Source organism: Lynx rufus, unplaced genomic scaffold (genome assembly GCF_022079265.1).
Source record: "Lynx rufus isolate CCGP_SWC_20201006 ecotype Redwood Valley unplaced genomic scaffold, mLynRuf1.p SCAF_6, whole genome shotgun sequence".
Taxonomy (NCBI): Eukaryota; Metazoa; Chordata; class Mammalia; order Carnivora; family Felidae; genus Lynx; species Lynx rufus.
Window position 1 is genome coordinate 82590536 of NW_025814878.1, and position 13185 is coordinate 82603720.

At 37.8% G+C, this 13185-nt stretch overlaps 1 protein-coding gene across 1 annotated transcript in view; it reads left to right on the forward strand.

The window, feature by feature from the left end:
• The first annotated feature begins 2670 nt into the window (after positions 1-2670).
• Positions 2671-13185, forward strand: part of COL9A1 (collagen type IX alpha 1 chain) — an 86811-nt gene continuing 76296 nt past the window's right edge. Inside the window, exons 1-5 of the mRNA XM_047102793.1 lie at positions 2671-2696; positions 3233-3306; positions 4520-4597; positions 4737-4869; positions 10912-11308. Coding sequence (XP_046958749.1) covers positions 2683-2696; positions 3233-3306; positions 4520-4597; positions 4737-4869; positions 10912-11308 — 696 coding nt within the window. The 5' untranslated portion in view covers positions 2671-2682. The remainder of the gene's footprint in view (positions 2697-3232; positions 3307-4519; positions 4598-4736; positions 4870-10911; positions 11309-13185) is intronic.

Here is a 13185-nt window from a genome sequence, read left to right on the forward strand (position 1 = left end):
AAGAGAATAGATGATCAAGGAAGATGATTATTTGTGATGATGTTCCCTGATTTAAACTGTAAGTAAATAAAATCCTGGATTTATAGAAAGGGAAAGATTAGTGTGTGTGTTTGTTGTACAGAGCAGTAAAGGGGAGGGAGGGAGAGAGTAAAAATGGATGAAAGCATAATTATTCTGTACAAAATACTTCTATTTACAAAATGGATCATTTAAAAATATCAAGCTGTCTTAGTGCAGTTACAATTTTACATAGTTGATCAGATTTAATAGTTTCTCAGGAACATAACTGTTTGGTAAAGCGAGGGAACAGTGTTAATGATGAAAAAGTTTATGTGTCTGTGATTTTAGGGTGCAACCTGACCCAGGCCAGAAGAGTGTGGGCTTTGTACTTCTCTCTGTGAGACTCTCATGTCAAGTTATGAAATATGATTAAAATAGAAAATACGGGTGGAAAAAAAAAGCATCCTTAAATGTGTGTGTGTGTGTGTGTGTGTGTGTGTGTAGAAAGAGAGAGAGAGAGAGAGAGAGAGAGAGAGAATAGAATAGTTGTTTGCTCTTCATCATCTTAAATAAAACTGCCAAGCTGGAATAAAGCCAAACCACTTATAAGAAAGCCTATTTTCTTCTCATTTAAGAAATATTTTATTATAAGCCCCCCTTCATTTGCCTTGTTATTCTAGCTGTAGAGGGTTCTTCAAAGTGGGAGGAGGAGGAGACAAAAGCTGTGGTGAGATCTTAAAAACACTTAACAAAAGGATTTCTCAAACACTTAATTACATAGGAAAATCTACCTCTTTTGTTTCCCACAGTAAATAATGTTAGAGGATCTGTAGTACAAATAAAGAACCTAAGTGGATGGAGAGTGTCCCTTTGGCAAATGCCTCTTTCCTTGTGGATCTAGGGCTGCCTTACTTCGTGTGATTTGAGGGAGGTCCCCAGCTGCACATTTTCTCTTCTGAAGTCCTACCATTAGAAGTTTAGAGGTTTTGGGGGGTTAATAAACTGATCTATTTAAATAAGCCCTGGTCAACTTTCAAGAAGCTAGGCTAGGGCCATTTATAATCCTATGACTCAGTCAAAGTGGCTTGGGAATTACTATTGTGATAGATGGAAGGAGAATGACAGGGGCCTATGGAAAGCCCCAAACATTGTGAGGAGATGGATGTCCCAATGCCAGCGGAGAAACAGGTCATGAGTGGAAAAGGAACGGGGGACAAATGGTGTGGATGTTCAAGTACACTTGGTTCTCAGCTCATCATGGCAAACAAAATTTCTATCAAACTGAGGAAGGAAGAAGAAAGGATTTTTTTTTAAGAAGCAACAAAAACTAAAAATAACACCATTTATTTTGCAATTAAAAAATTAAATTGATTTGAAAATTAAAGAAACTTCAAGAAAATAAAACTACTTTATGCTAGACACTGTAACTTATTAAGATCATTGGATCATCGGAGCCTGAAAGTCTGTTTTTGGATTGGACACTGATGCCACCCGGAAGCAGACCATCCTAAGTGGGTGGGGTGGGGTTCTCTCTTGAATCACTCAGGTTCTAGAGAGAGGGTGGGTATGTGGGACATGGTGCTGATAAAAACCTTTCTCTTTAGGTCTAGGCTCCTTGTAACATGCTCTCAACTTGTTTATAGAGGATAATATGTTGCGTATTTCCAAGTACATTCTGCTCACCTCTGGTAATTACAGAGTTTAAGAAGCAATAAAAACTAGGGGGCTTGATGTTACATTTTACCAAGATTCCCAGCCATGATGTACATAGAGCTAGCATGTACCGGGTAACTAATTAGCTGTGCAACTTTGATCAAGTTACAAGTTACTTGATTTTCTGTGCTTCAGTTGTCTTACCTGTAGAACAGGAATAATTTTCATTTTACTTTATAGTGTTAGGAGAATTAAATGTTATCATGCTTCACGCATTTTCAACATAGGGGGGCAAACAGTGAATGAAGTGTTAGCTATAATGATAATGTTGATGGGGAATAATGATTGTTCCCCTTAGCTAGGCATTAGACTCTCTGCTTTGTTATCTTGTTTAATTCTCAAAAAAATTTTTTTTAGGTAACTATTTTCAACCCATTTTCACCTAAGGCAACAGAGTTACAGACAGATTAACTAACTTGCCTCCAGACATACAACTAGTAAGCTTCAGAACAAACGGAGATTCAAATCTAGGTTGGCTGTGAACCAAGGCCCCCATGAGTTCCCACATCTCTGCTTTCCAGTGAGTCCCTCTTTACCTCGGTCCTCTAAAAGCATTCACTGTATTCCTATAGCACTTCTAAAAGCTTCCACTGTATTCCTATAGCAGCTTGCCTGAGTTTTTCTGGTGGTTTCTCCACATCCTGACTTTTTTTTCTTTTTAGCAAACTTTCCCTTGCTAATCCCTCCTTCAGTATAACCTTGTTAGTTTTGGGGACACACCCCTGGCTAGGCCTGGGCTTACAGGGCTGCCTCTCCCCACCCCTTCCCTCTGCTGTGGTTTAAAGTGTCACCAGATGCCTCTGGTTCACTCCCTTTGCTTTAAGCCCTTACAAGGGCAGGAGGAACCAAGGCTGGGCCCATAACCCATTAGTACTGGGGTGATAGTGAAGGGGTCTTGGGGGAGCACTGACCCCTCTGCAACCCCTTCATCACTGGGACTGTTGGCACAAAAGAAAACCAGTAGGGGAAATGAAGAACTTCTGGTAAGACCATGACACTGGAAAGAATGGTGGGGAGACTGGGTTGGGGGCCCTTGAAACCAAGGGTCTGTGTTTCTGCAGTGGTGGTAAGATGAGAGGAAGTGAGGGGAGGTGGGAGAGGGGAGAAAGGAAAGCAAGAGAGATGCAGACAGATACAGACAGAGAGAGCCAGGGAAAGACAGATGAGAATGAGGCAGAAAAGAACAAGCATAAGAGACAGGAGAGACAGAAAAAGAAAGAGCTACTAAAGTGAAGAGGGAGGAAAACTAAGATGAAAGAAAACATAGACAAGGAAATAGATATAGAAACAGTGAGACGGGTAGCTATGGAGAAAGTGAGAGAGAAAAAACAAGTCTCATGATTGTTTTAGTGTAGGAGCTGGAAACATGAGAATTCATTAAGTCTCTGAAGATTTCAATGTCAAGTGGAAAAACTAAACTGTAATGAGATTTGATCACCTACATTACGTTTACCATATTTCAAAATATTTAAGTCTGGAGGGACTCCTGTTTGAGTCATTTTTCTTTTCTCCTCTTCAGGAAAATTCCAGTTTTCTTCTTTGTCTGCAGTTTCCTGGGATCTTGGGCATCTGCAGTTGTCAAGCGTCGCCCAAGTAAGGGTCACAGTTTCTGGATTTTGAAAAAATCACTTGTTTGCAGAAATGATCAGGCAGGGCTGTGGCTGAGAGAGGACGGAATGAAGTGTCCATGGTCCTTCACAGCCTCACTCTTCTTCAATCCTGCTTTAGCCATGGTTTACTCCATGGCTGGTTTTATGTGGTCAGTGATGGGTATGGAAGAGAAGTCCTGGCTGCAATCACAGTCAGCAGGAAAGCCAATCTGTGTACTCCAGTGCTTTCCACAGTGCCTACTTGGTTCATATGGTGATTGGTGATGTTGGATGGGCGGACAGATGGATGAATGGATGGATGAACGACCCGGGGTCATGGGAGGTGTAAAGAGTATGTTTGATGTACTGGGATGGCTGGGCCAAAACTTGTAGCTGGAAAATGCTTTTTATGAAGTTTAGGAAGTCACTGTTGTCAGGGTGACAACAGGGTGCTCATCAGGGTGCTGGAGTTAGACAGTCACAAAATGCCTTCTTAAACAAGCTTTCTCCCTGCAACCTTCTACCTGTGTAAGAAGCATCCAATTTAATTCTAGGATTTCTCATCGAATTAAGCGTTTAATCATTTTCATGGTTCTTTTTTTCTCATTACACTTCCCCATTCTCAGATGCTAACAATAGCCTAGTTGGAATGCTTTTTTGATCTCTTGGAATGAATCTGTAAAATTAAAAGCATCCTATATATTTTATTTTGGATTAGTGAATCCCAAGTCTCCCCCCCCCCCCAAACTCCTCCTCTATTTAACAAAGATTCTTAAGAACTCCACTCTCCAGAAGTCCCACTGAACGGGCTCAAGGCTGGCTCTGGATTCTCCTAGGAATTCTAAAATTTGTGGTGTTCAAGGAATATTTTCTAGCCCAGCCCACCAGAAGTTTTCCAAACAGGCATCTGACACTGTGCCATTCAGAACATTGTGCTGCTCTGGTTCCAAAAGGAACAAATTCCTAATTTCCCCCAAAGGAATATTTTCCCAGTACAGACTACTAAAACAACTTTGCACCTTGCTTCCCTTCCAGGATGAGTTGAAGATGAATAAATTATAATCCTAGAGACAAAGTAATTAAAGCCAAATACACTATAGGCAAGGTGTTTGGTATACTATTCTCCTTTAAATAGTTTTTCAGCTCTTATTATTATTGATCTATTTTCATGATCTCTGTAGGGGTTGGGGTAAGATAACATGCTGTCTCTTTTGCAGGGTTCCCTGTTAATTCAAACTCTAATGGTGGAAATGAACTCTGTCCAAAGGTTAGGATTGGCCAAGATGATTTACCAGGCAAGTAGCCATGTATCATATTGAAAACGCATACTTTCTACAAACCTACCTGATATATTCTTTTATTTGGGAAGGTTGTGGAAAGGAAAATATAACCGATCTCATTTTAGACTTTTTATTTTGTGTCCCCTTTCTGTAGGGTTTGACTTGATTTCTCAGTTCCAGGTAGATAAAGCAGCATCTAGAAGAGCTATTCAGAGGGTAGTGGGATCAACGGCATTACAAGTGGCTTACAAATTGGGAAATAATGTAGACTTCAGGATTCCAACAAGGTATATAAAAATATTTTATCTAATTATCTGCCTAAAATGCATTTTAAAAAATGAAAAGCTGCCCAATGTTAGAGAATCTTCAATGCTTCTTAGGTTCAATGCTTCTTAGATCATGATTTTTTTTTTTTTAAGATGAAGGAATTTATTTACCTATCTTTAGTGTCTAAATATATGAATGCGCTTCATGTTTTCAGTATGTGATTTGCTTTTCATTCCAAGGAGAAAAAAAATCACTGGGACCATTATACATTGATTCAGGACATGTTCTTATTACTTTGCTCTCTGTTTTTGTATAATTTGTCTGGTTTTGGCTGAAAGGACCCTCTGTGAAAAGTGCCAGGGGTTAAGCATAAATTTAACTAGGAACCACGGAGTGGTTAGAAGACTCACAATGGTGCTGTTCAAGCATCCTGGTGCTGAAATTGACCACACATCTACTGCCTGGCTCCTGGCAGGAATCAAACAAAAGCAAAACTAGAATAATGACAACTGAAGCAATGGTAGTGATAATAATTTAAAAATCCTCCACTTCATTTACCTCCGTCTCTAGAACTATATTTTTTATCCTTTAAATTATTGATAAGTGTGGTGCTTCAGTTTGTATATGTGTTGAGTCATGCCATTGTTATGAAGGAGCTTTAGGATTTTCAGTTTTATATCACCTAAATACCTTATATGTAGTTATCATAATCATTGTATGTTTCAGTGTACTGCAAAAAATTGAAATTAAGATTCCTTTGATAGATGAACAAGAAAACTAAGCCTTTGATAAAAAAATTAAGCTGTAAAAGTAAACAATGATTAATTAGAACAGTAAAAGAATATTATAAAAGTTTTAAATGTTTATAATAATGAAAATTTTGTTCAAATTAGAATATTCTGATATAGTGCCAGACTGTAGATAGAAATTCATGTTTTGAACATACGAAATGCATTTTATCTTTTTTCTAAATATGAGCTATGTTTTATAAAATGACAATAGTGCATTGTATCAGCTCTTTCTATAAATTTACTAATTAACATTAAATCTCATCCTGATCACAACCCTGTGGTAAAGACATTATTATCCACATTTTATGAGGGAGGGGAGTGAGCCCAGAAAGCTTAAGGTACTTACATGAGGTTCCAGGGGTGGGAGATGCTGGAACCACTGAAATTCAGTCAGAATGGTTCTTCAACCACTACTCTGTACTGATGTTGGAAAATTACTCACAGGGCATGATAACAGATACTGACTTTTTTATTTTTGCTTGTATTTTCTTTGCATGTACACAAGTGCTAGTGTCCTTAAATATCTTTAAAAACATTTTTCTCTTTCTTTAATAAAATAAACGTGATGGAAGACATCCCCCCCTGCCAATGCTGACCTAATTCTCTCCTCTGTAATTTGAAGTACAATCTGGATTGCCATTAAGTAACTCAAAGTTCAGAGACTGACCAACTTGAAGCCACATAAACTCCCACCTCCTACTCATCTTTGCTGTTGCTCTTCTCTAAGTGCTTAGAGCTGTCACTAAATATTTTTTTTTAAATTTTTTAATGTTTTTAAATTTTATTTTTGAGAGAGAGAGAGTGACACAGAGCGTGAGCGGGGGAGGGCCAGAGAGAGGGAGACACAGAATCAGAAGGAGGCTCCAGGCTCTGAGCTGTCAGCACAGAGCCTGACCTGGGGCTTGAACCACGAACCATGAGAACATGACCTGAGTTGAAGTCGGTCCCCCAACTGACTGAGCCACCCAGGCACCCCTGTCACTAAATATTTTTTACAGGATATAACCAATGTCTCATATTCTCTATCTCCTTGACCCCTGCCTCCACAAAGTCTAAAAACTCTGTTTTACTGGTAAAGCTTATTAAAAGTTGAAAAAAGAATTAGGCAGGAAGTAAAAAGAAATAAAAAAGAGAAGGAGGGGAGAGCCAGAGGGCTGAGTCTCAAATAGGTAATAAAGTGTATTTGGGGGCAAATTGCTTACACGGTCTTTGTTTCAGTCCCTTCAGCATAAATTAGGAATAAAAATAACAGTGTCATAGATTTGCCATGAGGAGCAAATTGTTAATAAATGGAGAGGGTTGGATAGAGGTTGGCACACAGTGGTATTAGTTGAGTATTTATTCTAACTAGTGGAGAGCACCAGGAGAAAGTGTGTATATGGGAACCTTTTCTCCTTAGTGGATTCTTTCTTTTCAAGCTGCCCTCCTAGTCCTATTCATTCAAAAACCAGATGGCAAGAAAGGCAGGAACTGGAATTGCTCTCAGACCAGGCAGGGAGTAGACTGTCTTGGTTTAAAGGAAATTTCTACGCTGAAGAATATAGGTTCTGAGGGAATGAAAAGAAAACCTTAACAGAATTTGTGTGGGAGGGGAATAAGAGTATGACATAAAAAACTTATGTGATAGAGTCACAATTTACCTTTATCTTCTCAATATTTTTGGAAGATTATGAGAATAGTTTTTTTTTGCTGTTTTTTATTCTTTATTTTATACATAATAGTATCACAGTCTCAACTCAGACTTACAAACATTTTGTGTTTGTTTACCTTAACAAACACAATTCTTACATGGGTTAAGGTCATAAACAAACGCTTCAAGGTCTAAAGCCTTCTTATCTTTTATTTAAACCCATGCAGTTCTTCTTTTTAAGGTACTCTGTGCAGATTGTAACATAATGAAATAAATCATTTATAGATCCAGCTTCTTCTACATTATGTATGCTGTCAAGTTTATTTATCGATGTGCATAGCATATTTGCAAGAACAGAATCTCAGGTGTTCAAAAAAGACAATAGTACGGGCTGCTATATAAATTAGACATGTGAGGACTTTGAAAAGGTCTTAAGTATACATAGACATATATATTTTATTAATTTGAACACCGAAAGGAATTTTCTCCTCTTATCATATTGACATTTTGTATTAGCCTGTTTAAAAGATTAATAACATGATAATCTTGATTATACTTGTATACTTACATGAACACACACATATACATAATCTTTGTGTATATGAAGAAAGAGAGCTGATGGATACACTTGATTTAACAATGTGTCTATAAAAGAATTGTTCTTATAGCAACCTTACTCACAAACTCATTAAAAAAAAAAAGTTTTTGGCATTACCTCACCAAGTCAGAGGTAAATGGGGACATTCTGTTCTAGTCTACCTTCAACATAATCTCTTTCCTCATTAAGCAGGAAAGACGAGATAAAGCATAAATTGGGAGAGATCCCTCAGTCAACCTCATGATATCTTTGCAAAACAGTCACTTAAACAAGTTACTGCAGCTTGTGGAACCAAAGCAAAATAGACTTATTTTATCTAGGGACTGATAAAATTCTATAGCCTTGTTTGGTACATCTGTAAACTAATACATTGGTAAAATACATTTACAAAAATCTAGGAAAAGAAAGCTTTACGGAGAGAAGAGGACAAAATATTAAGATTTATCTTCCTTCTGTGAAAGCCTCATACCTCAACAATAACTATATAGGACAAAAAAGAAAAATAAATTCTTTAAGCATCTGGTTAAATCCAGATCATTAAGTAAAAAGAATATGAAAATAACATATTCATAATTTAAATGGATACTTATCAAATTTCGCCATTCTGTGAAACTTTTAAAACTTATCTCCCAACTCCAAATTAATTGAGATCAGTTAAATGAACTGTATAAACTTCTATACGGTTTTATAATTATACAGTAGGCAATATATTATACTGTCATCAGTAAACCTTAGCCTCTTCTCTAGAAGTTAGTCTGCAGTATGTATATCCTGAAAAATTTATAGTGAAAGGGAAATACATCAAATAGAATCTATATTAAAAGTAAATATCAAAATAGATATGGTAGACATGTTCATTCTGGGGAAATTGTCCTTGCACACACTTTTTATTTCCTTAGCTCCAAACTGAATCTTTTTTAAATGTACATGTTAAAACCTCCTGTATACTTGATAAACATTTAATAAATTGAAAACTTTGCAATAAGTATAATACATATCACTAGCGATCACTTAAGAATGTGTACTAATAAAGGAATTCACCCAGTATTATAAATAAAAATTAAAGTCATTTTAGAACACAATGATTAAAAGAAGTATTTTGATGCTAAAAGGGTATTCAGATGAAAAACTTCATATTTTTGTTATTTTTATAAAACCAGCTTTAAAAAAAAAGGTGATGAAATTTGTTGACATAGTTGACCCATTTTATTGAAGGTGTGCAAAAATATGTGTAGTAAAGAGCTATGTGTTTGTTCATGCTATTGTAAGGGATGATAAAATTTTATAAAGTCAAAGTAAAGAGAAAATCTTAGCAAGTTGAGTATTTCACCTATTGTTAAACATTCTTGCAACTGAAGAAATTTTTGGTTTAGAAATTCTTGACCCCTAACAACCTATTTTAATGCAACTGGCAAATGAAATCAACATCCACTTAGCTATTTCTTCTTGCCTTTCTCTTTTTTACTTTTCACAAGAGAGGGCTATTTAACAGGAGTCTGACCTGAAGGAAGGTGATTTGGGACTTTGAGTCCTGTCCATAACTCTTCTCAGAAATGTCAAATCTTATTATTTAGCAACCAAAATGAACAGCATCTAGTTTTCCTAGCATTCCTTCCTTACTTAGGAATTTTTCTATACTGAGGAGAAAGGTAGAAAAATACAACCTTAGGGGAGCCCAGGTGGCTCAGTCGGTTAAGTGTCTGACTCTTGGTTTCAGCTTAGGCCATGATCTCAGTTTCATGAGTTCAAGCCCAACATTAGGCTCTGTGCTGAGAGTGGGGAGCCTGCTAGGGGTTCTCTCTCTCTCTCCCTCTCTATCTACCTCACCTTTGCTCACGCTGTCTCTGTCTCTCTCAAAATAAATAAATAAACTTAAAAAAAAGAAAACTATAACCTTCAAGCCTGTGAGAGATGATGCTTACATTTAATAGGTTCTAATTTTTTAAAATTGCAGTCTTCTGCTTTTAGCAGCTTGGCTTCAACAAAAGAAGATCCAGGTAGTTATTGCTGCTCCAGATCACAGTTTCCACATAGACTGGAGCTGCCTTAGGGACACTGACAGTCTTATGTTGCCATTTAAAGCAATAAAAGTAGGGTCAGGGGTGCCCCGTGTGGCTATGTCAGTTAAGCATCTGACTTCAGCTCGGGTCATGATCTCATGGTCCATGAGTTAGAGCCCTGCGTGGGGCTCTGTGCTGACAGCTCAGAGCCTGGAGCCTGCTTCGGATACTGTGTCTCCCTCTCTTTCTGTGCACTCTGTCTCTCTATCAGCAATAAATAAACATTTTAAAAAAGCAATAAAAGGAGAAACAATACAGACTTAGTTGTCAGACTGTGGAACAACTGGGCTGGAGTAGAGAATTGAGAACTGGCCACCTTTCCCTCGTCATACATACAGCGACAAGCAACCTGCTGCTACTTTAACGTTATGATTTGAATTCCCTGGAAAAAAGACTAAAGTGCTCAGTGTGAAGGAGCTTCTCAAGTCTGCACAGTTACTGATTCTCAGAACGCATATGTGGGTCTAGGATATAATTGTGGAGGGGACTTATGGGAGCAATTATGGACATAAATAATCCTAACAACATGCTACATTAAAATAAAAAATTTAAAAGCTGCTTTAATGAAATGGTTTTATTAACTAGTAGAGCTGTTTAGATTCCAAATGATCTCTTCTTTAATTTGTGGAAGAAATGCTGCCAGGAACCTTGCAAGAATATGTTTTTTGGCTGAGATGGAATTGCTGAACAGAAGCTCTTTAGGTAGCATAAATAGTAATACTGTTGGGGGTATGTGGCATTGGGAACCCTCCTTAGCTATGAGGAAGGGTTTGTTTTTTCTAATGTGTATTTTAGGATGGAGCATTAGTGTACATGAATGATGGAGCTTCTGTGAAGTTCATGAAAGAACAAACGGTACATAGTTTTTCACACTGTAGCCTTTCTGTAGGTCTAGAATCTAAAATAGCATAATAAGAGAATATGGTAATATGCATGGGTACAGAAAACAAGAATTTTATTTACTGTTTTAAAATTTTGCTCAGGCATTTATATCCCAGTGGTCTGCCTGAAGAATACTCCTTTTTAACTACTTTCCGGATGACTGGAAGCACACTTGAAAAGAACTGGAGCATTTGGCAGATTCAGGATTCCTCAGGGAAGGAGCAAGTTGGTGTGAAGATTAATGGCCAAACCAAATCTGTTGCATTTTCATACAAGGGACTGGATGGAAATCTCCAAACTGCAACCTTTTCAAATTTGCCTTCCTTGTTTGATTCCCAGTGGCATAAGATCATGATCGGTGTGGAAAGGAGTAGTGCTACTCTTTTTGTTGATTGCAACAGGATTGAATCCTTACCTATAAAGCCAAGAGGCCAAATCAGCGTCGATGGCTTTGCTGTGCTAGGAAAACTTGTGGATAATCCTCAAGTTTCTGTTCCGGTAAGTATGAAATCATACACTACGGTAGATTAAAACAAAACTAGATAGCTAAAAACTAACACTTCAGATATCTTTGACAATCATTTGAATGTCTTAAGCAATGAACAGTTATTCGCTTTTTTAAAACGTTTACTTTTGAAAGAAAGAGACAGAGAGAGAGTGTGTGAGCCAGGGGAGGGGCAGAGAAAGAGAGAGAGAGAGAGACAGAGAGACAGAGAGAGAGAGAGAGAGAGAGAGAGAATCCCAAGTAGGGCTCAGCACTGTCAATGTGGTATCTGACTCAGGGCTCAATATCACAAACTGTCAGATCCTGACCTGAGCCAAAATCAAGAGTCTGACACTTAACCGACTGAGCCACCCAGGCTCCCCGAGTTATTCATTTTTAAAATTCACTCAAGCACTTACTCAAAAAGCCTTAAGTGCCTGTTTTGAGCAGAGCACACCCCAAATGGAATGGGAAATCAGAGAAAGTCTCAAGGAATTGGTTCCTGGTCTTAAGGGGCTTCAAGTTTACTTGGATGATGTGACATGCCCCCCTGGAGCTCCCAGAATCCTTCAGAAGCAATGTAAGAGAAGCAAATACTGGTGTGGTACACCCTGTATATAAACAACTAATGAGAATATCAAAGTCAGGTTAAGATGAATGGTGGATTTAGTTAGTCAAGAATTCTGTGCTTCTTAAAATTTTTTTCAAGTTTATTCATTTCTTTTGAGAGAGACAGAGACAGCAAAAGTGGGGGAGGGGCAGAGAGAAAGGGAGACAGAGAATCCCAAGCCAGTTCGGGGACCGTCAGCACGGAGCCCGACATGGGGTTTGAACTCATGAAACCATGAGATCATGACGTGAGCTGAAACTAAGAGTCAGACACTTAACCGACTGAGCCACCAAGGCACCCCAAGAATTTTGTGCTTCTTGAACACAATGAACCTTGAAATGGAAGGATTTGAACTGGCAAAAATGTATTCAGCTGAGGGAAAGAGCATCAAATGAAAGGGAAGTGGAGAGTAAGTGGGCCCATTCAGAGGTCCGGAGAGCAGCTGGTTTGGATGAAATTTCTATGTGAAAATGTGTGTGTGTGTGTGTGTGTGTGTGTGTGTGTGTGTGATGAAGGGAAGGGGGGTGGAAGATACTAACTGCAGGGTATGAGAGATAAGGTTAGGAAGCCGTATGGTGTCTGATCAACAAGAATAAAAAGCGTATAGATGGTACAATATTTACTTAGTAAGTCTTGTATGACATAAACGTAAAGGATTTTAGAGCTCTATTCATGATTTTACTGTAGGGTTCCATGGATATAAAGGTAAGGAATTATATAATGACAGAGTAATTATGCCAACTAATACCATACAGTTCTATCATTTTGAATTGTTAAACTTTTATTGAACAATCCTTTAAAAGGATATTTTATAATATTATTAGAGGGATTTAAAAATACATCTTAGATGATAAGTGTTCTCTGGGGGGGAGGAACTAAAGAATTTAGAGCTTAATAAATAAACTGTTGAGGCCAACATTCTCTCTCAATTGGAGCTGTTAAATTCTAGTCACAAAACTCATATCATGGCATGTAGCAGGGGTGATACAGTGATTCTGAATTGTTTCTGTGTACTTCTCCAAAGAAAAAAAGGTTGTCAGGCACTCAGTAATGGAATTGTTCAAATAGCTTATTTTCAAGAGAAGAATTGTGATTAGTGTGAAGGGTAGTGTGAAATTTCTATATTCTGTGATGGACAGGAAGCAATTTGTAACTGCCATATTACCGCTCTGACTTGTAGACACTTGAGAAAGTATTTCTTCAACTAATGAGTTATCACACCTCAAGTGACTGGGTTAAAAAGCCAATGGGACCGCTATCGTGCCATCTTGAAATTTTGTG